At 50.2% G+C, this 23,609-nt stretch overlaps 2 protein-coding genes across 2 annotated transcripts in view; both read left to right on the top strand.

Annotated features, from left to right (window-relative positions):
• TEKTL1 (tektin like 1) overlaps positions 1 to 6,648 on the top strand; it is a 30,982-nt gene extending 24,334 nt beyond the window's left edge. The window contains exon 8 of the mRNA XM_066581342.1: positions 6,246 to 6,648. Coding sequence (XP_066437439.1) covers positions 6,246 to 6,428 — 183 coding nt within the window. The 3' untranslated portion in view covers positions 6,429 to 6,648. The remainder of the gene's footprint in view (positions 1 to 6,245) is intronic.
• Positions 6,649 to 10,956: 4,308 nt separating this feature from the next.
• On the top strand, positions 10,957 to 18,057 carry RPS5 (ribosomal protein S5). Its single transcript, XM_066581343.1, has 6 exons — positions 10,957 to 11,032; positions 12,432 to 12,537; positions 12,869 to 13,078; positions 17,507 to 17,635; positions 17,760 to 17,858; positions 17,940 to 18,057. The coding sequence occupies exons 2-6, from the start codon at positions 12,433 to 12,435 to the stop codon at positions 18,006 to 18,008; spliced, it is 612 nt and encodes a 203-aa protein (XP_066437440.1). The 5' UTR covers positions 10,957 to 11,032; position 12,432; the 3' UTR covers positions 18,009 to 18,057.
• The last annotated feature ends 5,552 nt before the right edge of the window (positions 18,058 to 23,609 follow it).

Consider the following 23,609-nt stretch of genomic DNA (forward strand, 5'->3'; position numbering starts at 1 on the left):
GGGTTGTGAGTATAATGGATGGGACTTTTCTTGTGCTTTTGGGTCAGTAGAGATGGATGTCTTGGAGTTCCGGCATGAAGACCTTCAGTATTTAGTATGCGCCTTAGGGTATATTCACACGGGCGTATATCGGCCGGGTTTTTGCGACCGGCCGATATACACTGTCCCCTCTGATGCACAGGCTTACAATGCATCAGTGCACAGAGGCTTATTTCCACTGCGTAAAAGCACCTGATAGAGCACTTGTACGCCGGCAGCGGTAGCTGCATAGATTCCTGTGGGAGCCTATGCTAGCTGCCAGAGAAGGGAGGTGGGAGGTAGTTTAGCAATGTGACTGCTGAACTCCCTCCCCCTTCTCTTCTCCTCTCCGTCCCTTGCTGCTGTTTACAATGGGAGGGGGCGGGAGCAGAGCTAAGCTCCGCCCGCTTAGCCCCCTTCCATTGCAAATTGTCAAAGGGGAGGAGAGAGGAGGTAAGCCAGCGAGGGTGAGGGAAGGCGGAATGTGTTTCCCCAGGCTCCACGGCATTGCAGCCTCGGAGTATATGTGCTGGGGCCTTTACCGTTCAGGCGTTTTTATGGCGCCAGCGAGCACACGCAAAACGCCTACGGATGTGTAAATGGGCCCTTACTGTGCAAGCTGAAACCTCCGTGCTGCTGCCACCAACATCTCACTGCAGGTGTTTTGCAGTCACTGGAGGGTCTTTTAACACCTGCCTCCTCAGGAATCTGGTGGCGGCTGTTGATACCGTCCTCTTTCTCCCACTTCCAGCCATTGTTCCTTTAACTTTGAACTCCAAACTGCTTCCAACTGTATCACTTGGAACATTCAGAGCTTTTAGTAACTTTTTGTATCTAGCCGCCGCCCGGGAGCAGGAGCTGGCAAACGGATCTCCCATGTCAGCCTTATCTAATAGATAGGCTGACCGTGGAGAATCGCGGCAAATTGCAGCATGCTGCGATTTGCCGGCCACGAGCGGAGAATCGCAATGGTTCTCCACTCGTGGACAGGGGGGAAGCGCTCTCCATAGCAACGGCCGGATTATCGCCGCAGAGAACGCAATTCAAACTCGCCCGTGGACAGGCAGCCTTAATGTTTTATCTGAAGCACACCTGATGTAACTAACGAAACCTTTGATTAGTTACATCAGGTAAACTTGAGACAAGACCTGATTTACAAATGTGTTCTCTCATGGGTGATTCTATTCAGGGGGTTGAATAATTCTGATACTGCAGACATTTTGGGTTGAATTTGAAGAAACCACTTGTTATATTAGTTGTGCTGAGCTATTTAACCCCTTAGTGACCAAGCCTGTTTGCACCTTAATGACCAGGCCAATTTTGACATGTGTCACTTTAACATAGAATAACTCTGTAAAGTTTTTGCATATCCAAGTGATTCTGATTCAGTTTTTTTTGCCACACATTATACTTTATTTTGGTGGTAAAAATAGACCGATAAAATTTGTGTATATTTGTTAAAAGAGACAAAATTGGGATTTTTTTTTAAAAATTGTAATTTTTTCACATATTCAATTGCAATATATCAAATATGTGCAAACATACTGTACACATTTTTGATAAGATATATATTTCAATCTTTTTACTTTATTCTGGATGCACATTTTAAAAACGTTCGTCTTTTTTTAACCATTTAGGAGACCAAGCCAAGATTACAAAGGCCCATGGGTGTTATAAAGATAGATACCCCCACAAATGACCCAATTTTAAAAGCTAAAATAAATTTATTCACTATATAATACTAATGAGTACTTTGACCCCACAGTTTCTTTTTAGGAGTTAATGCAATTTAGAGGAGAAAAAATAAAATTTCATATTTTTGCAAATATGTCATTTTAAGGCAGATTTTTATTCTATACTGCACATGAAAATGAGGATTTACACCCCAAAATAGATACCCCTGTTTGTCCTGTATTCAGAAACCTATCCATTGTGGCTCTAATCTTATGTCCATATACACAACAGGGTCCAAACCGAAACTTTCAGAACAGACATTTTGCTTGAAGGTTATTTAGGCCCCATTGCCCACTTGTAGAGCCCTTTAATGGCCAAAACGACAGAGAACCCCCACAAATGACCCCATTTTGAAAACTAGACCCCTTAACAAATTCATCTAGGGGTGTACTGCATATTTTGACCCCCCAGTTTTTGAAATAATCTAAGCAAAGCAGAAGGGAAAAAAATATGATTTTCTTTTTTTTTTTGCAATTGTGTCATTTTTAAAATGACACAAAACTTTTTTTTGTACAGCACACATAAGAATGAAGACTTACACCCCAAACTCGATCCCCCTCTTTGTTCCATGATCAGAAACATACCCATTGTAGCCCCAATCTACTTACAGGACACATGGCTAGGCCTATAATGGAGGGAACACCCGTTGGATTTCAGGGCACAACTGAAGAAATTCTAGGCCTCATTGCTCACTTGTGCAGAAAAAAATTGGCTCCCTAAAAATACCCCCACCCCCCTTTTTGGTGTTCCCCAAATCTTAGATAAAAGTGCAGCATCCCATAGGGTGACCCCGGACACATGGCATACGCTAAGGAGCTGTGAGGGCAAGATACTGGCTTGTCACGGTGGCACGTACAACTCTCCTTCCCGGAGGGACGAATGCAGCCAAGACCAGTTCAGTGCTGGGCCTCTTCCGGACACCCCCGGCATGGGGATGGCCAATAAACAGTAGAACAGGTGCTGAGTTTGCAAATAAGGGAGATGGAATAAAACCTCACAGTGCCACCTATTAGAAGGCAGCATTCCTTAAAGTCCAACTTTTTATACAAGCCTTGTAACAATGACCGGGAATTAATAGCAAAAAAGTGCGGAGTTTGTCACGGGTGATGCCACCGTTCTGGTACCCCCACATGAACATCAGCGGGGAAATAAACAAGCCACAGACAAGAGTATAGTACCTCTGGTCCCCGGGAACGGTCAAGGCCTAGACCAACTTTACTTGTATAAACACTCCAACGATACAAGGCAAAAACAGACAGTATTCTAAGTGCAGGTAGAATTGGAAATATATAAGGATAGACTTGAAGATCAGTACCTCCACACAGCGATCCCAGACTTCAGGACGCTTGGGCGTGAACAATTGAATAGAAGAGTACCTGTGCACTGGGCCTTGTGTAGGAAAGCCTTAGGACTGGCTCACGCTCTCTCACTCTCTCTCTGGGGGCTCACTTACTGCTCATTCTGATCCATGCATTCAGGAAATCTCTCCTCCTCTTCCATCTTTCACACATGAGAGCTGAAGGTGCCCCCATGTGCCTCTGTGCTTTACTCTCTCAGCTACAGAAGATGGACTTGACTCCTTTCCCACTCTCAAACACTCACATTTATAGCCTCACTCATACCACGTGACATGATAGAAATGAATACACTTACAGTCAGCTCACACTTTGCAGACATTAACGTCTCACTTGCTGCAGCTGTGCAATACACATAACAGAATGGCAAGACAGTTTTGCACAGAGCATCTACATAAGACATAAGTATATGACATTATGGAGGGGGCCAGGAAAGCATGTACTAGGCCACTACAGTTCCCCCCTACTTAAAAATAAACTAACCCCGGCACCTCCAAAGCAGCGTGTAAGAATCCATAGTCAGGTCATCTTCAGTGTGTGACTTCCAATTCACCTGAGAGGCCTCTGCGCAGTCACGGAGTATGCAAGGCGAAACCTATAAACACATCTTCTACCTATGTGAAGGATTAATCCACTCCAGGTGTACAGAGACTACAAGAAGTGTCATTTTTGTGTATGGCTTTTTGTTTATGACAGCGTGCAAGGAATATGACTTACAAGTACATTTAGAAATTCTACTAGGTTGAACAGAATTCAGGGACACTAGTATTGCTATGGATCACATTCATAACTCTTCTCTCCAAAGACAAAAGAACTGAGATAAGTGGAATGACCATAACTTTCTCTACTGAGGATGATACACACTGTGACCACCACAAAAATTAGAAAGGATGACTGGCAGGAAAAACAAGGGATGAGTGGAATGACCATCACTCTCCCTGAAAAAAGGAGAACAAGCAGAAAGGAAGGCCCCACCTGCTGGGACAGACCAGACGGACAGCTAGCACTGATACACAACATGGGGAACACAGGAAACCTTTAGCCATGCACATAAATCACGCATACCATACATGCGGCTTCATGCACACGGTGGCATATCTAAGCTAAACATATCTAAATTAGCATATTACACTTATAGGAGAATATATTACTTTAGATTATAAAGATAAATTGACTTTTAAGACCATGAGAGAATAACCACACTATAATAAACTTTTCCACCTGCACATTTCGTGAACGTTGCATAACATTATAAACTTTTCAATATGAAAAACATATATGTAACTATGAAAGAGGGAATCAAGCTTTAAAGTCCTTTTTCTTAAGGGGCTTAACTGGGGTCAGAAACAATGTCTCTTATGTAGAGAGCCTTTTATGCAGCTCCTCATCCCCCCTCCTCCTCCTCCCATGCTTTTTTGGAGGTATTTCTTGACCTCAGCGGCAGGGATGTGGTATAAAGTGGCGCTCTGTGAGGCTTCGGAAGCTTGCTGCAGTGCCACAGTCTCACACACAAGGCGCTCAACAAGCTGCTCCTGGAATTGCAGGAAGGCGAGCGTTCCCGGGGCTTCTTGTAAATTATGTATTACAGGTAGCGGTCTGAAAAACGCCAGGCTCATGCAGCCGTATGGGGAATCCACTTGTCTAATCTACTTGCAGAGGCCCCCAGCAGATCCCAGCTGTGAGCCTGGCCATGGCGCTGTGTAATGTACTGCGCACAACTGCATATTCACACAGGCGGCCATGCGCAGTACACCTTTATTTTGTTTATATTTCCCATGCCGTCGCTTAGCGATGACATGGGTATCCGCAGCCCGTACATAATGTAGTTGTGTATGGTCTGCGGGTATATCAGCGATCATGGAGCACAATGGGTTCTATGTCATGGATATGAGGGGTAAAATAGAACCTGCTGCGTTCTGTTTTCTGTGAGTGGATTACATATTACTGACCTGCTAACGTGAGCGGACTTGTGTAATCCAGTGCATTTGATTGAACGCATGCGAAATCTGCAATTTCTATCCGGTCGTGAGAGACCACGGACCACTCAACAAGCCAGGTAAGGTCCGTGGAGAAGAATCGTGTCGGGGTTCAAATGCGGAGGACTCTGGTAAGAAGTTCCATCTCCTCTCACCGCTTGCATCAAAAAGAGGAGATGAAACTTCAACATATTTTTTAAACTTTTACGTGATCGCCATTATCCATTGGATAACGGTGGTCATATGACCAGGAACAGCATACTGGAGTTCCTCGTGACATCTCCAGGCAATGGTAGCCAGGAACAGGGAGATTTTAAATTTCCCGGACAATCTTTGACTTTTGCGCATGTGCCCGCCATTATGCTGACAGCACATGCGCAGAAGCCCGCGGAAGGTGCAGATTGCTGCGGGACATCACAGAGGACAGGGATATTGGATACCTGCAATCACACTCCCAGGGATCGGTCACCGCAGTCCCTGGTGACATTTCCTGCCTCCTGGCTACCTTCAGTAGCCAGGAGGCAGGAGATTTCAAATGTGCCGCGGCTCCCGGCCTTCTGTGCATGCGGCTGACGTAATGCCGCCTGGCACACCTGCGCAAGCATCGGGTCCCAGAGGACTACATCGCCGCGGGACAGCATGGAGGACGGGGGTGAGTACTCTCAGCTGTCTCCATGGACGCGATCCATGAGGGCAGCTGAATCTTTAACTTTTTAAAAACTTTTTTCACTGTAAAGCGATTGGCGCCATCAACTGGATAGCGCCAATTGTATTGCCCAATGACTGCTCCATGCTGTCGACTACCTCCGGGGCTTTAATCCCCAGAAGAAGCATGTTTTTACGTCCTCGGGGATTTAAGCCAATTAGCTAGGATGTAAAAAAGCAATGGGGCCGTCACTAAGTGGTTAAAAAGACAGTCACCACCTTTGAACCCAATAAGTCCTGAAGTCAACATGTGCCAGCAGCTTGACTCTTTCGGCGCATACACCTCCCATAGAAATGAACTATTATATGCGTAATATGCTTTGTTTTAACACTCGCATGAATGAGCCCTCATAGTCACGTACCCAAGAAAATCATTATTGATGCGGCAGACATATTGCCTTATACTGCGCTCGGGAACTCTTTAACCCATTGTTTGCTGTTTGTCCTGCTCTCTTAGGGCACTGCGTCCTTGCAAAAGTCTCTTGGTAAGGCAGATGGAAGAATTGGCCTCCTACTTGACGCACAGCTAAAACTGAAGACTGATCAGGAGAACAAGCTGAGAGGAGAGAGCATCGACCGTGCGGCTGCGAGGCTGCGGGTGAGGAGCGCCAAGGGCCGAAGGGAGAGGCTGTGCCTATGAGAGCAGCAACGCTGGAAACAAAAACTAATCACACTGTTGGAAGCCGGATGCGGAATAGCAGGATGAGTTCAGGCAACACTGCTGGTGCGCACCGCCTAATGCCAGACAGGAGCCGACACAGCACGGGGACGGTCAACACAAACCATCATCTCCTCGTCAGCTACAAAATGATCAAAACAAAACTTGGCGATACATTAAAAAGACATACATGACCTGGTAACATGTGTATTTTTCATTTGGTCAACCCCCTTCTCTATAGTTACGCTCACATGTGGCCGACTTGCTGCGCATTTTCCACAGCTGAAAAAAATTTGCTGACAATCCACTTCAAAATCCACCACATGTGAAGCCACCCTAATGGGGAACCTGCTGTCAATCAGCCGCAGCCAGTCTGGCAGATGTGACCCCTGACATTCAGTTGCTATCGCCAGGGGAAGCAATGGCCACTGCAGGTGAAATGTGGTATTGCATGGCGCCCATTCAAGTGGAATTTATGATTGAGCTGAGTCCACTCTTTGAAGTAGCGTTCCCCTCTCACTACAGGGTTATTTCCAAAATCGACTTTCATGCCCTATCCACTTCTCCGCAGTGAGGAGGAGACTGATTGGAGCTGCGGCTGAGCGTGCACTGTGTCGTTCCATTCATTTCAATGGGGCTGCCGGTAATAGTCACATACAAGTGTTCGGCTATCTCCAGCAGCCCCACTGAAGAATAAATGGAACAGCATTGTGTATGCTCAGCTACCGATCCATAGAAGCTCCTCCTCATGTGCGAGGAGGGGGACACAGTATTTCGTCCTCAGAATTGATGGGGGTCTCAGAGGTGAGATCCCCACCAACCAGACTTTTACCATCTGTTAATTGGTGACAAAAGTTGATCTCGGCATAACCCATTTAAAAAACAGGGATCCACTCTCTAAGGCAGGTAGCACACCACCGTATTTCGGACACATTCTTGCTACTGTAATACAGACGTGTGAGCCGGCCTCATTTTGGGTCTCCTGACCCGAACCCCCAGAATCCTAGACTCCTACGATACTCAGCATTTGGATCATGAGACCCGCGGCTGGCTCACGTATTTATATTACGGTAGCAAGAATGTGTCCGAAATACGGCAGTATGTCACTGGCCTGACCGAGCCAATGAAGAATTGCTCTTCAAATGTGGAAGTCTGTCCAATTAGGTTTCATCAAGCCCTGTTCACATTACCTATAGAAGATCCTCTCAATAGAGTAACAAGGGCGACTCTTCTGGAGAAAATATACTGATATTTCTTGTAGTCCTTCAGCCACAATCGGCTCTACAGACGCTCCAGGGAAGAGACGATGATCCACCCCAACTCAGAGTCTAGAAGCAAAGGAAACGTGTGGCCGACGGACTACCGGCAGAGAAGGGACGACGGATCCAGAGAACATCTGAAGGGGTTTTCTGGGACTACTACACCAATGGCCTGTTCTTAGGATAAGCTATCAGTATTAGTGTGCATTCAGACGGCCGTATATCGGCTGGGTTTTCACGCCCAGCCGATATACGGCGTCTCTCTCAGCAGGGGGAGGAGGCTGGAAGAGCCGGGAGCAGTGCACTGAGCTCCCGCCCTCTCTCTGCCTCCTCTCCTCTGCACTGTTTACAATGAGAGGAGGCGGAACAGGGGTGGGGTTACATTCCAGGAATTAGAAATTTAGATTTGTTTTATTATTACTATGGGGAAAGGTTTTTTTAAACGTTTAATAACTATTTTTCTAATAATTAATAAAACTTTTTTAAACTCATTTTTTGAACTTGCGATTGTTTGATCACTCCTGTAGTATAATGTATTACCATAGTATTGTATTATTCTGACAGTATATCAAGCCACACCAAAGGCATGTGTTGATAAGCAATCAGCCATAGCGCATTTCTCTGACCAATATTGCACTTGCCAGTGTGAAGGCAGCCTTAGTGTAACCCTGCGATTTCACAATGTAATAGAACTCAATGTGGCTACTACAACTCGCCACAACCCCCAAATCATGAGTAATCCAGCAAGTTTATTTTTTATGATCTGCGAGTTGCAATAACTGCATTGAGTTCTATTAGACTGTGAGATTACAGGGCTACACTCCGGCCCGGATTAAGCACCAAACCCGGGCAGGTGCCAGGGTCCACTGAGCCACTTCACTTGCCGGCCTGGTAGATGGATCAAAGAGGGGTCCAAGCTGCTGGATTAGGTACAGCTATTGGGCCCCCCTGATTTTAACTTTAAGTGTGTCATGGCGGTCTGGGATGAATACAGAAGAAAAGGGGAACTGAATGGCTCCAGTCAGAGAGGCTGTCACCTGTGACCACTGGCTATAATGGTACTGTAATCAATTGTATAATCCGCACTGCACCTGTATAGGGCTGGTATCTACCGTCATATGGTCACCGTATGCTCTGCAGATTTACTCCCATGTCATGACACTCTGCAATGGGGCCCAAGTTCAAAGAATTAGCCCCGCCCCATCCCGCCTCTCCCCCTATTGCAAATAGTGCAGTGGGGCGGAGAGGAGGCAGAAAGGGGGCGGGAGCTCAGTTCCTGCTCCTGGCTCTTCCATCTCCCCCCCACCCCCACCCCCTGCAGATGAGGACGACGTATATCGGCTCGGCGTGAAAACCGAGCCGATATACGTTTGTGGGAATGCAGCCGTCACACAGGGCGGATTTGCCGCGGTTTTGCCGCAGCAGATCCGCCCGCGGCAAAACCGCCCGCGGCCGCTAAGCCCGGGATTAGCCAGCCATGTGGACGAGGTTTCTCAGAAATCTCGTCCACACGGGACGGCTAATCCGCTGCGGTAAATCCGGTTGAAACCACGGCTGCGGCGGCCGCAGCCGCGGTTTCAAAAGAAGCAGCATGCTCATTCTTTTTTGCATTCCGCTGCGGCCGTGCTCTCCTCTATGGGAGCGCCGGCCGCAACGGAAGAGCAAGCGGCAGGACCGCTTCAAAGCCGCCGCGGCTTAAACCGCTGCGGCTCTGCCGGCGGAGATCTCGCGGTTTTTGCTGCGGCCAAACCGCGAGATTTCCGACGGCAATCCGCCCCGTGTGACCCTAGGCTAAGGGTGACTACCCACTACAGTTTTTTTTCACTGCGAAATTCGCAGCGTTTTTTTTTTCTGCAGGGGTCTATGGGACTTGTAATGTTAAAATTGGGATCGCGCAAAATTGCGATTTCGCGGTAAATTGCGATTTTGCGCGCTCGCGATTTTAACATTACAAGTCCTATAGACCCCTGCAGAAAACAAAAACGCTGCAAATTTCACAGTGGAAAAAAACTGTAGCGGGTAGTCACCCTAACATGGAGCCGGCCTTGGCTACACTACCAACTTTGGCCACACCACTTGTGTACCGGTCAAAGTTGCTATATCACACAGAGCCTTTAGCCGTGACACAGGTTGTGCAACCAAAAATCATTGTGTAGCCCTGCGACTCTCAGTTAGGTCAATGGAGCCGCAGTGTTACTTCTAAATTGCTGCAAAATGCAGATCACAAAACGTCTACTGGCTGAGTGGTGGCTAAAGTACAGGGTTTCAGTAGTGCAGTGAATCAGAGGCTGAGGAGCGGCTCCAGTACAGGGTTTCAGTAGTGTAGTCTATCACAGCCTATGGGGCTGCTCCAGTACAGGGTCTCAGTAGTGCAGTCTGTGAGGGGCAGCTCTAGTACAGGGTCTCAGTAGTGCAGTCTATGAGGGGCAGCTCTAATACAGGGTCTCAGTAGTGCAGTCTATGAGGGGCAGCTCTAGTACAGGGTCTCAGTAGTGCAGTCTATAAGGGGCGGCTCCAGTACAGGGTCTCAGTAGTGCAGTCTATAAGGGGCGGCTCCAGTACAGGGTCTCAGTAGTGCAGTCTATAAGGGGCGGCTCCAGTACAGGGTCTCAGTAGTGCAGTCTATGGCTTTGAGCCTTTTTGTTGATGTACATTAAATCCATTTTTTACTCTTCTGTTTGGTCTTTTTTAAAGGCATACTGAGTACATCCCTTGTGGTTTATACAGAGTTGGAGCAATCAGCATCCACTGTACATTAAATAAACACTGTAAACAATGATGGACGCCGTTCCCAGCAGAGGAAGACAGGCCAGCTTTCACCGCCTAGCCTCTACTCCTCTGTCCCCATGAAAACACTTCTCCGTCCTTCCTGGATGAATTACAACTACAACATAAATCGCATAACTCCTAAATGAAGTGTAGGGAAATCTAACGTGTCAGGGTTCACAGCTGCAAAGAATCAATAAAGTTGATTTAAGGAAGAAGAAGCATGGCTCAGGTCACGTGTCAGCAGCTCTACAGATCACCACACAGTTTTGCCAGTACTTATTGTGGCGTCTTCTTATCGAGTGCACTCTCCTGCCTTTGCCTTACCCTTTTAGTCAATGGCGACGGGAAGTGACGTTTAGGAGGCCGCCCTCATTAAAGATGGCTCATCTGCGCCTACGGCTACCTCTTACCTTATTTGCGCGTTTCAGTAAGGTAAGGGCGGAAGTGACGTTTCAGGCCTAAACGGAAGTATGGCCCCTGTATAGGTGAGTAGGAGACCCCGCCCAGGCCTCTTTCCGCTCCGAGCGCCGACCGGTTAGGACGTAGCTGAGCGCACACGTGAGTGATATGTGGAGGGACAGGCGCCGTTTGCGGGTCCCGTGCGGGCTGTGGTCGGAACATGTGTGTTCGGCTACGGGGCTGCAGTCCGTCCTGTTAACCCTCTAGAAGCTGGCTTTAGTTGTGGTCATCAGGGTTATCTATGAGTCCGGTAATCCATATATACAGCCATGTGCAGTGGCGTATGTGAAGAGTAAGGTGCTGAGGCCGGAGCCGCTTGTGGCTACAGCCGCAGAGATCTGCCATAGAGTATCTGGTAAATGGCGCAGCGGTTTCTGTATGGACGCGCTGTGGAATCCGTGCCAGGAAGTCACCAGTTACTTTTTTCCTGCACAATGATTTCAAATCCGTGCCAAATAGTTTACGTTGAGGATCCCGTGAAACTAACGGAATGCTGATGTGCCACAGAGTCGGCGAGAACTCTGCGGCAACAATCAGCTGTTTGAACAAACCCCACATGTCAGTGATGGTCTGCGACGTGGGCCTCTCCGCGGTGCGGTCACATCGTATGGATATTCCGCAGTAAGATAACCGCGCCAAAATCTGCAACACTGATGTGTATCTGCAGCTGACGTCTCCCTCCGTGGAAAGGGGGAAATCCTGATGCAAAAAAACGCATCAGGATGGGGGGCTCACGCAGCAGGAATGGTGCCGGTGTTGACGGTGTTTGCCACGGATCTCCCCAATCCACATCACCACCCGACCAATGATGAAGATTTTGGCGTGTATTTTTCACCACGTGTGAATGTATTCTATTGATGCGGCTTTTCCCTCTGCAGAAAATCAGCGCCATTTCTGCTACATTACACGGCCACTTGGTATCTGCATTTATAAACTGCAGGCAAATTTGCTTGATTCTTCGTGCGGAAGCGTGTCTGTTTTCTCTAACAGATTTTGCCCCTTGACAGCAGAAATTGCAGAAGCTGCGGATTTAGAAGCTGTACTTGTGTGGAAAACTCTGCATTGAAGTCACTGTGAACATACGCAGACCGGGCTCGCGCGGTTTTGAATTGCGTGTTTATAATCCGCGGTATATTGGGGCAATTCAAGTACATTGCTTTTTGTCGTTGCGCTCACACTAGCATTTTTCATTGCATATAATACGCGAGTAAAGAGTGCAGTGCGCCAGTTTACTGCGCGTTACACAAACTAGACCCCTATTCTCGGTGGGTACACGCGCAATTACATCACCTATCTGCGTTTATACACGACGCTGCTAAGTGACAGCGGGACACTTAAACAAATACAGGAAGCCCGTCTGACAGCGTGAGACACCTTGGCACGGGCAGGCAGAACTCGCGGCCGTATGCGGTAAAACGCTGCATAAGGCTTTTTTTCTGAAGTGTCCGTTTACAGCGTGTGACCCTACATACGTGTAACCACCTCCTCTCATCCGCAGGATGGCAGACTGGGAAACCGTTCCCGTTGGGGCCGAGACCCCCGAAATTAAACTGTTCGGGAAATGGAGTACCGATGACGTCCAGATCAGCGACATCTCCCTGCAGGTAAATGGAGCTGGATGGGGGGGGTGGGGGCTTCTGTGATCTCGCTACGACTGCAGAAATTAGTGAGGGGCCGCTGATTACCTTTGGGCAAGTAAACGCGATTGTCTCCCTTTATAGGGGCGCCCACGTTGTGCCCTCTCGGGGACTGTTATCGTGCACTCGGGGGTTCCGTGACAGCTGCAGACAACGGTGCTGGGATGGAACGTTTTACAAGGTCTCCATTGTATTTGGGTGTCCCGTCGTCGCACTAACACCATGTGACGCCCCTCTATGGAGTCTAGTGACGTATAACTGCCGGTCGTCTTAGTCGTTTCTCTCTTCTGTCCTACAGGATTACATTGCTGTGAAGGAGAAGTACGCCAAGTTCCTGCCTCACAGCGGGGGGCGCTATGCCGCAAAACGCTTCCGCAAGGCTCAGTGTCCTATTGTGGAGCGCCTTACAAACTCCCTCATGATGCACGGAAGGAACAACGGCAAGAAGCTGATGACTGTGCGGATTGTGAAGCATGCCTTTGAGATCATTCACCTGCTGACCGGAGAGGTGAGAGGAGGACGGGCTGATAACAGGGAATAATGCAGTCTCTAACTGCAGGAACTGAGGTACCTTCACACGGGCCGATTGTTTTCTGTACAAGCCGCTGCTGAGTAAGAAGTCCCTCCCTTGGCTTCTCGCTCACGTGGAATCCGCAGACGGCTGTGTGAACAGGGGTCTTCAGTCTGTGACCAGCTGCCTGTCTGTAGTGACGGCCGGACGACCTCTCCATTCACAGACCGTCACTCCTGTGATAGTCGTTGGGATGATTAGCAGCGCTTGTGCACCCAGCAGTAGTCCCGTGGTGCCTTAACATCACATGTGGAACCACGAACTGGGGTGTGCGCTTGGCGTGGCAGAACGAGGCAGCAGAGTCACTTCTCTTACATGGTTAGGCTATTCAGTGGAGGACTGTATTCTGCCTGGGGCGCTCTGGCGGCGGGCCCAGCTCTTGGATACAGTTCTGGTACCTCCTTCCGGCAGCCCGTCTCGCACCCCCTGAGTATTCGGGGACACGCAGAGATCCTTCCATCTACAACTCTTGCTCAGATATTATTCCTGCCCCACATAATGTACCAAAACTCATTTCTATCCGGGACCCCCGATGCGGCCTCATCCTTCATGAGTGAAGCTGCTGCTGCCCACCACTATTCCCTTCTATCGGGTGGAGGGAGATTTCTGCACATAGAAGTGTATAATCCTCGCATTTTCATGGAGTATTTAGGGTACACATCGGGACTGTCGGGGGTCCCTGCAGTTGAACCCTCAGTAATACCCCAACTTGCTCCTTTCCAGTGGGGAGACTAACATCACTAGTTGGGAAATCCCCCATTAAGGGCTTTATAAAGCTGCACCTTGTCAGTGAAAAAAAACAGCAAACTGATCAGCTGCTGATCGCTTCTTCTGTGCGGCTGGCAGTCCTCATTATTGGCGCCACATTTTCTGGGTGACATCCGTTGTTCCCATAATTCTGAATTAGCTGTATGAAGGCCAATCAAGCGCCATGTTGTTGATGTGCACGTGGTACGTGGCTCCCATCAGGCCTTAGTGCTAGTTTGGGTTAGTGCTGTCGGCTATTTGCTGTCCCTTTTAGGCTCTTGACACCGTCTGCCGTTCATTTCCAACAATAAGCACCAGGTAGTTGATAGAGCCCCTCGTTCCCACACATACTGGCTGCGGTGCTGCTGCACAGGAGCTAGTATCACTGGCTCACAGTGGGGCGGCTGCAGGAGCTTTCACTCCTCGCGCTCCCCCCGTCCCTTTCCATTCACTTAACACAGCGGCAGTTCAGTACTGACCGGCTATTTACACTGAGCGTTCAGCTAATCCTGCAGCGCCATATGCTGCATAAACGATGGACGATTCACTGATCGCTCAGTGTAAATGGCGGCTGTTCAGTAGTGAATGACCGCTGTTATCTCAATGGAGGGGGGGGGGGGGCGGTAGGAGGAGAGAAATCTCCTGCAGCTGTCCCCTTGCTGGCAGCTCTGAGAGTCAGCGATACTAGCAAGGACACACAGGGACGAGTGTCAGGCATAGTTTGCCCGACATTCGTCCCATGTAAACCTAGCTTTAGTTGACTCGAGCAACGGTTGGCGATAACGCCTCTTGCCTTTTTTAACCTCTAGATTTCATGGCTAATAGTGCAGGATTTAAGTGGTTAATGGGGGGCGGGGCTTAAGATTATGTTAGCAGGCAAAATGCACTGCAGTATAGAAGTATTGGTCTATTTTACAATGAATTGCCCAGTAAAGTCACTTGTGGGCCCTAAAAAATAGTTAAACAATATTCTAAAAAAGCTCATAATCTTTTTCCCACTTTACATAGAGCGCATTGCAGTCTGTAATCAAAATACTAATACGCTGCTCAAATAATTGTGGGAACAGTCGCCTATCGCAGTAATCCCAAGTCCCTTACACTTAGGGCATCAATCTGGCCAGTTAGGAAGCAAGAGTTATTGTGAATCCATTTCACCTGCTTTAGCACAAATAAAAGCGACAGCAGGAGAGGCGACAGTGGAACCCCCAAAGGGACCGGAGACCATCCTCCTCTCATGACTGACCTCTAGTTCTGGTGTCCTTGTCTCTACTGGTACATTAGGGTATACCGGCAGCCCCATCAGGTGGTCCTGCTCCTCCAGGATGGCACATCCATACGTGCCGCAGCAAGAAGGTTTACTGTTCCGCACAAGAGCCTGGAGCGGATTGGAGGACTTGGGCTGTAACATGAGAAGAGCCAGATAGAAGCGCATCAACCCAGAGTGGAGAGACTGGAGGAGCTGCCGGAGCCCCACAAGAGGTCCTCCAGCGGCAGGACCGAAGAGACAGGAGGAGCTGCCGGAGCCCCACAAGAGGTCCTCCAGCGGCAGGACCGAAGAGACGGGGAGCGGCTGGAGCCCCACAAGAGGTCCTCCAGCGGCAGGACCGGAGAGACAGGAGGAGCGGCTGGAGCCCCACAAGAGGTCCTCCAGCGGCAGGACCGGAGAGACAGGAGGAGCTGCTGGAGCCCCACAAGAGGTCCTCCAGCGGCAGGACCGGAGAGACAGGAGGAGCGGCTGGAGCCCCACAAGAGGTCCTCCAGCGGCAGGACCGGAGAGACAGGAGGAGCGGCTGGAGCCCCACAAGAGGTCCTCCAGCGGCAGGACCGGAGAGACGGGAGGAGCGGCTGGAGCCCCACAAGAGGTCCTCCAGCGGCAGGACCGGAGAGACGGGAGGAGCTGCTGGAGCCCCACAAGAGGTCCTCCAGCGGCAGGACCGGAGAGACGGGAGGAGCTGCTGGAGCCCCACAAGAGGTCCTCCAGCGGCAGGACCGGAGAGACGGGAGGAGCTGCTGGAGCCCCACAAGAGGTCCTCCAGCGGCAGGACCGGAGAGACAGGAGGAGCGGCTGGAGCCCCACAAGAGGTCCTCCAGCGGCAGGACCGGAGAGACAGGAGGAGCGGCTGGAGCCCCACAAGAGGTCCTCCAGCGGCAGGACCCCCACAAGAGGTCCTCCAGCGGCAGGGCCGGAGAGACGGGAGGAGTGGCCGGAGCCCCACAAGAGGTCCTCCAGTGGCAGGACCGGAGAGACGGGAGGAGCAGCCGGAGACCCACAAGAGGCAGGGCAGGAGGAGCTGCTGGAGCCACACAAGAGGTCCCCCAGGGGCAGGATCAGAGAGACGGGAGGAGCTACTGGAGCCCGACAAGAGGTACTCCAGCGTTGAGACCGGAAAGAGCAGGAGGAGCTGCCGGAACCCCACAAGATGCCCTCCAGCGGCTACTAACAAACTGAGGGCGCTATGAGGCTCCGACACCCTGTAGTGGGACCTGTGCTCACAGCCTGTCACTGTGCGGCTCCATTGCCAGTGAACAGAAATAGATTTTTCTGAGTGACCTGGAGCCTGGCTCTCGGCTGGTTGGTGATTTTGGTTATAGTTGGTTGATGCGTCCTTTTGTTCTCAACTAATGTATATCAGTAAAGATTTTCTACGTGAATCTTTCCCTTGGATCTAATGTGATTTAAGTGTTCCCTTAATATTTTCATCAACCCCACAAATAAATGAAGCCGCAGCACATGAGTGACTGCCGGTGGAGAGACCCCCACCAATCAGATGTCTGTCATCTGTGTGGGTGATAAGTAAATCTTGGGAATGTCCCTTTTAAAGCGGTTATGTCAAGGTATAGTGTTCTCCACAGGATTCCGAGAAAGGGGTCTGTCCGGTCTCAGTGAAAGGACTGCGTCAGCTACATTCCCTTCAGTGACCGTGCCGGAGATAACGGAATTGAAGCGCTTCAGCTTTGCGACGTCCACTCCAGTCACTTGGGGACCAACTGGACCACCGTTCTTAGAGTTCTATGCATAGGAGATAACTTTATAACTCTGCACAACGCCTTTACCAGATGACATCCCTTCAATAGTGCTCACTGTAGTAAAATGACCTGTACTTTTCCCCCCTCCGAGTCCCGCTGCAGCACTGTGGTGGTCTCGGTATCTGTGAGTGTTGCGGTCACCGGAAGGCAGGTGACCAATGCAGCCAATCAGACGGCAGTGTCACTGCTCGTTCACCAGGCATCAGCACTCACATCCTGGGCGCATGAAGATGCCAGGACGGCTGAATGGTGACACTGCAGTGGCCACCTGACTTCCGTTGATGTCAGTAAACATCGGAGCCATGGCAGGGCTGCCATGCTGGGTCAGTGTTGGCAGAGGGGTAAGTACAGCTCTTATTCTACAGTGAGCACTGTTTAACACCTGTTGTCCCGGAACCAGACAACCCCTTTATGATAGTTCTCTACACTTGTTGCCATAATTATGCTGACTTGTGGAATAGTTACCGGTCACTTTTTCCGCATAGTAAATGCTGTGTGGGGGGACGGGGCTTCTTGTCCATGTGACAATAGTGACTGTAGAGATGATGTGAAATGCCCCCTGACCTACAAACTGTCCCATCTCTTCAACAGAACCCTCTACAAGTGTTAGTGAACGCCATAATCAACAGCGGCCCCCGGGAAGACTCCACCCGTATCGGTAGAGCTGGCACAGTGAGGAGACAGGCTGTGGACGTGTCCCCTCTGCGTAGAGTCAACCAGGTACGTGAGAGGTGCGGGGGGGGGGGGGGGGTAAAGCCAATTGTGGATCTCAGGTGCTCCTTAGTAACAGACATCCAAGCTACACAATGCTGCCATCTTACTGACACTGCTCTGCTTCTATTAGGCCATCTGGCTCCTCTGCACTGGCGCTCGTGAAGCCGCCTTCAGAAACATTAAGACCATCGCTGAGTGTGTGGCCGATGAGCTCATCAACGCCGCCAAGGTGAGTGCCGCTGGTACGAATGCCTCATGTACCTCGCCTTTCTGTGGGTCATGACCTTCACTCTTGGTTCTCTCCTTCCAGGGCTCCTCCAACTCCTACGCCATCAAGAAGAAGGATGAACTGGAGAGAGTGGCCAAGTCTAACCGCTAAGTTCTTGTCCTCCATTCATGTTTCACGTCAAATAAAAATATTTCGGTCACTTTGTCTCCCTTAATTGCATTCTGTCGAATTTGAGGTATCAAAGGGTACACAGGACTTGTGCTAGCTGCTGAACACTCCGCATTTCTCTACAGCGGGCTGCGGCTTAAAGGGGCAGTAGAATCATTCAACAAACTGAGCAGAGTCCTGCAGTCCTGGGGAAATAAACAAGAGCCTGGTTCTGCAGCGCCAACACACAGAAAATGAAAAGTTCTGTGGTATTCATTGAAATACTTGGATGGCCCAGGTCCTCCAGAGAGGATCTGTAGACCTCGTACATGGGGGAGGGGGGGTCCTGAACAACGTTCATCTACTCTGATTTTGGGGAGGTTTGAAATATAAGCCCTGGCTGCATTACATATAGTAAAAAAAAAATATATATATATATATTTTTCCCCCAGTCGTCTCCACGACAGCACCAACTGAGATTGCCTCCTCCTGGTAGGACAGGAACATACTGAGAGGTTAAAAGCTCCCCCACTTTCCTCAGTGTCTTCCTGTCCTGCCAGGAGGCAGGATCGCTGAGAGGAGCTGGTGGAGAAGCCAGCGAAAGTATACAGGCGGATCGGAAGGCAGTGGCTCACCCTGTCATCCCTTCGCAGCCAGACGACTCCCGGGACGCCACATGGGGTGGTAACCCCCGGGCCAGGTTCCTCCCGCGGCGGCCCATGGGGGGTTCAAAGCGGGAGCCTCAGTCCCCCTCGTCCTCCGGCAGAAATTACAGCGCGGCGCTCCAGGAAGCCCTTTGACGGCAGGGGGCGGGGCGCCGCATCTCGCGTCCAGCGCGATGACGTCATCGCGTCTGCATTAGGAGCGGAGGGGGCGGGGCTTAGCGCAGGAGCGCGAAAATTCAAATAGGAACCTGAGAGAAGCCAGAACACCAGCACTACAGGTCGCAGGGTGTCTGCAGCACTGGTATAAAGATGAGTGCTCCAGCCCCAGAGACGGCTGAAACCTCAGCCTCAGCGGCCGTAAGTAGCCAGTGCGGCAAAAATACAAAATGCAAATATCCAGTATGTTGTATATGGAAAAATTGCATGTTTACCCGCAAAAATGCTTTGTTTGTCAGGGGGATAAAAAGACATCCCCCCCCCAGAACAAAACTGCGAAAATGAGGAGTGCGGGACGAGACTGCCAGCCACGTACCAGAGGCCTCTATGCAAGGCATGCGTGGCTAGGCTAGTCAGAGAGGAATCGGGGGGGATTCCTGGATGACGTTAGGAAGCTGGTGAAGGAGGAGGTTCGATCAGCCCTAACGTCACTACCGGCACCGCCAGCAAAACGCCAGAAAAAGGCGTATGTTCCCGAGGAGCCTTCTAATTCCGAGAATTCCATCGGATCAGAGCAAGAGGAACAGGCGGCCGAGGAGTCCTCAGAGGAGGAGGACTACAGAAAATATTTGTTCCATCAAGACGAGTTGACGGAACTAATTAAATCAGTCAGGGCTACATTAAAAATGGAACAGCCCAGAGAGCCGCAGACTCTACAGGATGAAATATTCAGTGGACTTGGGGAGAGGCGTAAACATACCTTCCCGGTCCACAAAAACATCTCTAAAATAATTCAGAGAGAGTGGAGTAAACCAGACGCAGGTTCCTTCTCCGCTCGAGGCGTAAAAAGGAGATACCCCTTGGAAGAGGAAGCTTGCGCAAGCTGGGACGAAATACCTAAAGTAGACGTCCCGGTGGCCAAGGTAGCCAAGAGGACGACTCTTCCCTTTGAGGATGCCGCACAGCTAAAAGACCCCATGGATCGCAAGGCAGAGGGACTCCTAAAGAAATCATGGGAGGCAGCGGCAAGCATCCTTAGGCCAGGGATCGCAGCCACTTGCGTGGCGCGGACCCTGGGGGTATGGTTAGAGCAGTTGGAACTACACCTGACCAACAAAACACCAAGAGATCAGATCCTTAACTCCCTTCCCATCTTGCGCATGGCAACTAACTTCCTAGCGGACGCCGCGGCCGAGACCGTCAAGCTCTCAGCAAAGGCCACAGCCCGCTCTAACTCAGCCAGAAGGGTGTTATGGCTGAGATCATGGTCAGGCGACCTGGCCTCGAAAAACAAATTGTGTGCCCTCCCATTCTACGGCCAATTTCTATTCGGACCGGACCTAGACAAAATTCTAGAAAAGGCGGCCGACAGGAAAAAAGGGTTCCCTGAGGAAAAGCCACAGAGAGCGAAGACCTTTTCCCGGGCCCCAATGCAGCAGCCCGAGGCCTACCGAGGCAAGGGCAAGACAGGCCGCTGGAGTTACCCCAAGGGGGGCAGAGGAAGGAATATCCTCTTCAACCCCCACCAGGGGGAACCGAAGCAGAGACCCTGACACCATCCCCGTAGGGGCAAGGCTGGGGAGCTTTGCGGATCAATGGGCCGCAATCTGCGGGGGCCCATGGATCCCAAAAATCCTACAGTACGGATACCGGATAGAGCTAGTGTCCATCCCCAGAAGGAAATTTATTACCACACGAGCCCCAAAAAAACAGCTACATTTACTAAGGCAAAGCGTGCGCGACTTGCAACGGTTAAACGCAATATCTCCCGTACCGCGAAACGAGGAAACCCAGGGCTGCTATTCCAGGCTCTTTCTAGTAAAAAAAACCCGGAGGGAAACACCGGACGATAATAAATCTGAAAGACCTGAACACCTGCGTCCGATACAGGAGATTCAAAATGGAAACCATCTCCTCGACAATAAAGTTGATCCCCAGAGGAGCCTACATGGCGTCCATCGACCTAAAGGACGCTTATTTTCACATCCCGATCCACAAAGATTCTCAGAAATACCTGCAGTTCGCAGTGGACATGGGCAGAAGAATACAGCACCACCAATTCAGATGCTTGCCCTTCGGGATATCCTCAGCCCCCAGAATCTTTACCAAGATTATGGCGGAGGTAGCCGCCCACTTGAGAGAAAAATCGATCCTAGTAGTACCCTACCTGGACGATGTTCTATTAATAGCAGAGTCCAAAAAACTCCTAACAAAACACCTGGAGACAGTACTAGAACTTCTCCAATCGTTGGGATGGATTATAAACTGGGAAAAATCCAGCCTAGATCCCGACAAGCAGAAGACGTTTCTGGGAATAACTCTCGACTCAGAATCGCAATGCTCCTACCTACCCGAGGAGAGAATACAAAAAATCCGCAGAATAGTCAAAACTTTCCTACGAAGACGATTCTGCACAATTCGGGAGGCAATGTCTCTCCTAGGGAGCTTGACATCATGCATCCCAGGAGTAGCATGGGCCCAGGCCCACACCAGAGCCCTGCAGGCCGTAGTCCTATCCTCATGGGACAAAAGGCAGTCCTCGTTAGGGGCAAGGATGTACATCCCAAACAGGGCAAAAACATCCCTGTGTTGGTGGACATCCCCAGAGAACCTGCGGAGAGGGGTTCACTGGCTACAAAACCCAGCCATCCACATCACAACAGACGCAAGCGCTTGTGGATGGGGAGCGCATGTGGGGAACCAATTCTTTCAGGGCCCCTGGCCTCAGAGGATAAAAGAACAGTCCTCAAATTTCAGAGAACTACAGGCAGTTTGGCAGGTTCTACAGCAGTTGGGCAACTCGCTACAGAACCAACACATAAAAATACTGTCAGACAATGTCACCGCGGTCGCTCACATACGACACCAAGGGGGCACAAGATCTCCCCCACTGCAAAGCATCGCACAGAAAATCTTTCACTGGGCGGAGGGCCGGATCCTCTCGATCACGGCAACCCACCTGAAGGGGACACTAAACGAAAAAGCAGACTTCCTCAGCAGGAAGCAAATAGACCCAGGAGAGTGGTCCCTCTCCCCAGAGGCATTCAGAATCCTAACCAACCGGTGGGGGACCCCACAGTTGGACCTCTTCGCAACCAGGGAGAACACAAAAGTAGACAACTTTTTCTCCCTCCGGCCAGGAGATCACCCGATAGCGGTAGACGCCCTAGGCCAGGACTGGGGACAAGGACTGGCTTACGCCTTTCCTCCCATACCACTAATTCCCAGGGTCTTACAGCACTTCAGAACCCAGGGATGCACGCTAATCCTGGTGACCCCCTTCTGGCCGAAAAGAAGCTGGTTCGGTCTTCTGACAACACTGAGCGTCCAGGACCCAGTCACCTTCCCTACCTGGACAGATCTTCTATCGCAGGGGCCACTGAACCACCCCGGCCTAGACAAACTCCATTTAACGGCATGGCTCTTGAAGAATCCTCGCTAAGAAAGAAAGGATTCTCAGAGAAAGTAGTAGAAACCCTAATGTCCAGTAGGAAAAAGACGACCCACCTGATCTACCAGAAGGTCTGGAGAAGGTTTTCCTCATGGAGACGGAAGGGATCGCGGGGATTCTATCCCCGACACTCCGCTAATCTTAGAATTCCTGCAGGAGGGCTTAGAGATGGGCCTCTCCCCGAGCACCCTAAAAGTCCAAGTTTCAGCCCTTAGTGCCATCTGCGACACAAAATTCGCAGACAAATGGGTCCACAGGTTCCTAACAGCAGCAGCTAGACTACGCCCTAGGCCCATAAACCTGTTCCCAGACTGGAACCTTAATTGGGTTCTAGGGGCCATGACAGCGGTACCATTCGAACCGATCGAGGCGCTACCTATAAGAATGCTTACAATCAAGACCATCTTCCTAGTAGCCATCACCTCCGCAAGACGGGTTAGCGAACTACAGGCCTTGTCCATCCGCCACCCGTTCATGAAAATCGCAGACACCAAACTAATATTTAAAACAGACCCGGCCTTTATGCCAAAAGTAGTGTCAGATTTTCATAGGTCCCAGGATATAATAATCCCCTCATTCTTCAGTAACCCAAAAAACAAGGAGGAAAGAACCCTAAGCTGCCTGGACGTTAGGAGAGCAGTCCTAACCTACATAGATACAACGAGCCACTGGAGGCGGGACGACAACTTGTTCGTCCAGTTCAGCGGCCCAAATAAGGGTAACAAAGCAGCAAAAAGGTCCATAGCCAGGTGGATCCGTCTGGCCATCATAGAATCCTATAAGGCCCTCGGGAAGGAGATCCCGTTAGCTCTTAAAGCCCATTCCACAAGGGCAGTAGCGTCCTCATGGGCCGAACACAGTTCAGCCTCGGTCGAGCAAATTTGCAAGGCCGCAGTCTGGAAAAAACCCCACACGTTCACTAAACACTATAGGGTAAAAGTGCAGCAGGACGAGGACATGGCCTTCGGCCGTAAAGTCCTCTCGGCAGCGATCCCACCCTAATAAACTTTAGTTGGTACGTCTCAGTTGGTGCTGTCGTGGAGACGACTGGGGGAAAAAGTGGATTATACCCACCTGATAATCAGGTTTCCAGTAGTCTCCACGACAGCACCCGTACCTTTCCCGCCCTATAAAAGTAAAATAATAAATTTAAAAATAAATTTCTTCCCCTAACCGGGTTTTTTTTAAGTTTAGCTCCTGCCCCGGCAATTCGTTAGAATCCACTGAGGAAAGTGGGGAAGGGGGGGAGCTTTTAACCTCTCAGTATGTTCCTGTCCTACCAGGAGGAGGCAATCTCAGTTGGTGCTGTCGTGGAGACTACTGGAAACCTGA

This window comes from Eleutherodactylus coqui, chromosome 10 (genome assembly GCF_035609145.1).
Source record: "Eleutherodactylus coqui strain aEleCoq1 chromosome 10, aEleCoq1.hap1, whole genome shotgun sequence".
Lineage (NCBI taxonomy): Eukaryota > Metazoa > Chordata > Amphibia > Anura > Eleutherodactylidae > Eleutherodactylus > Eleutherodactylus coqui.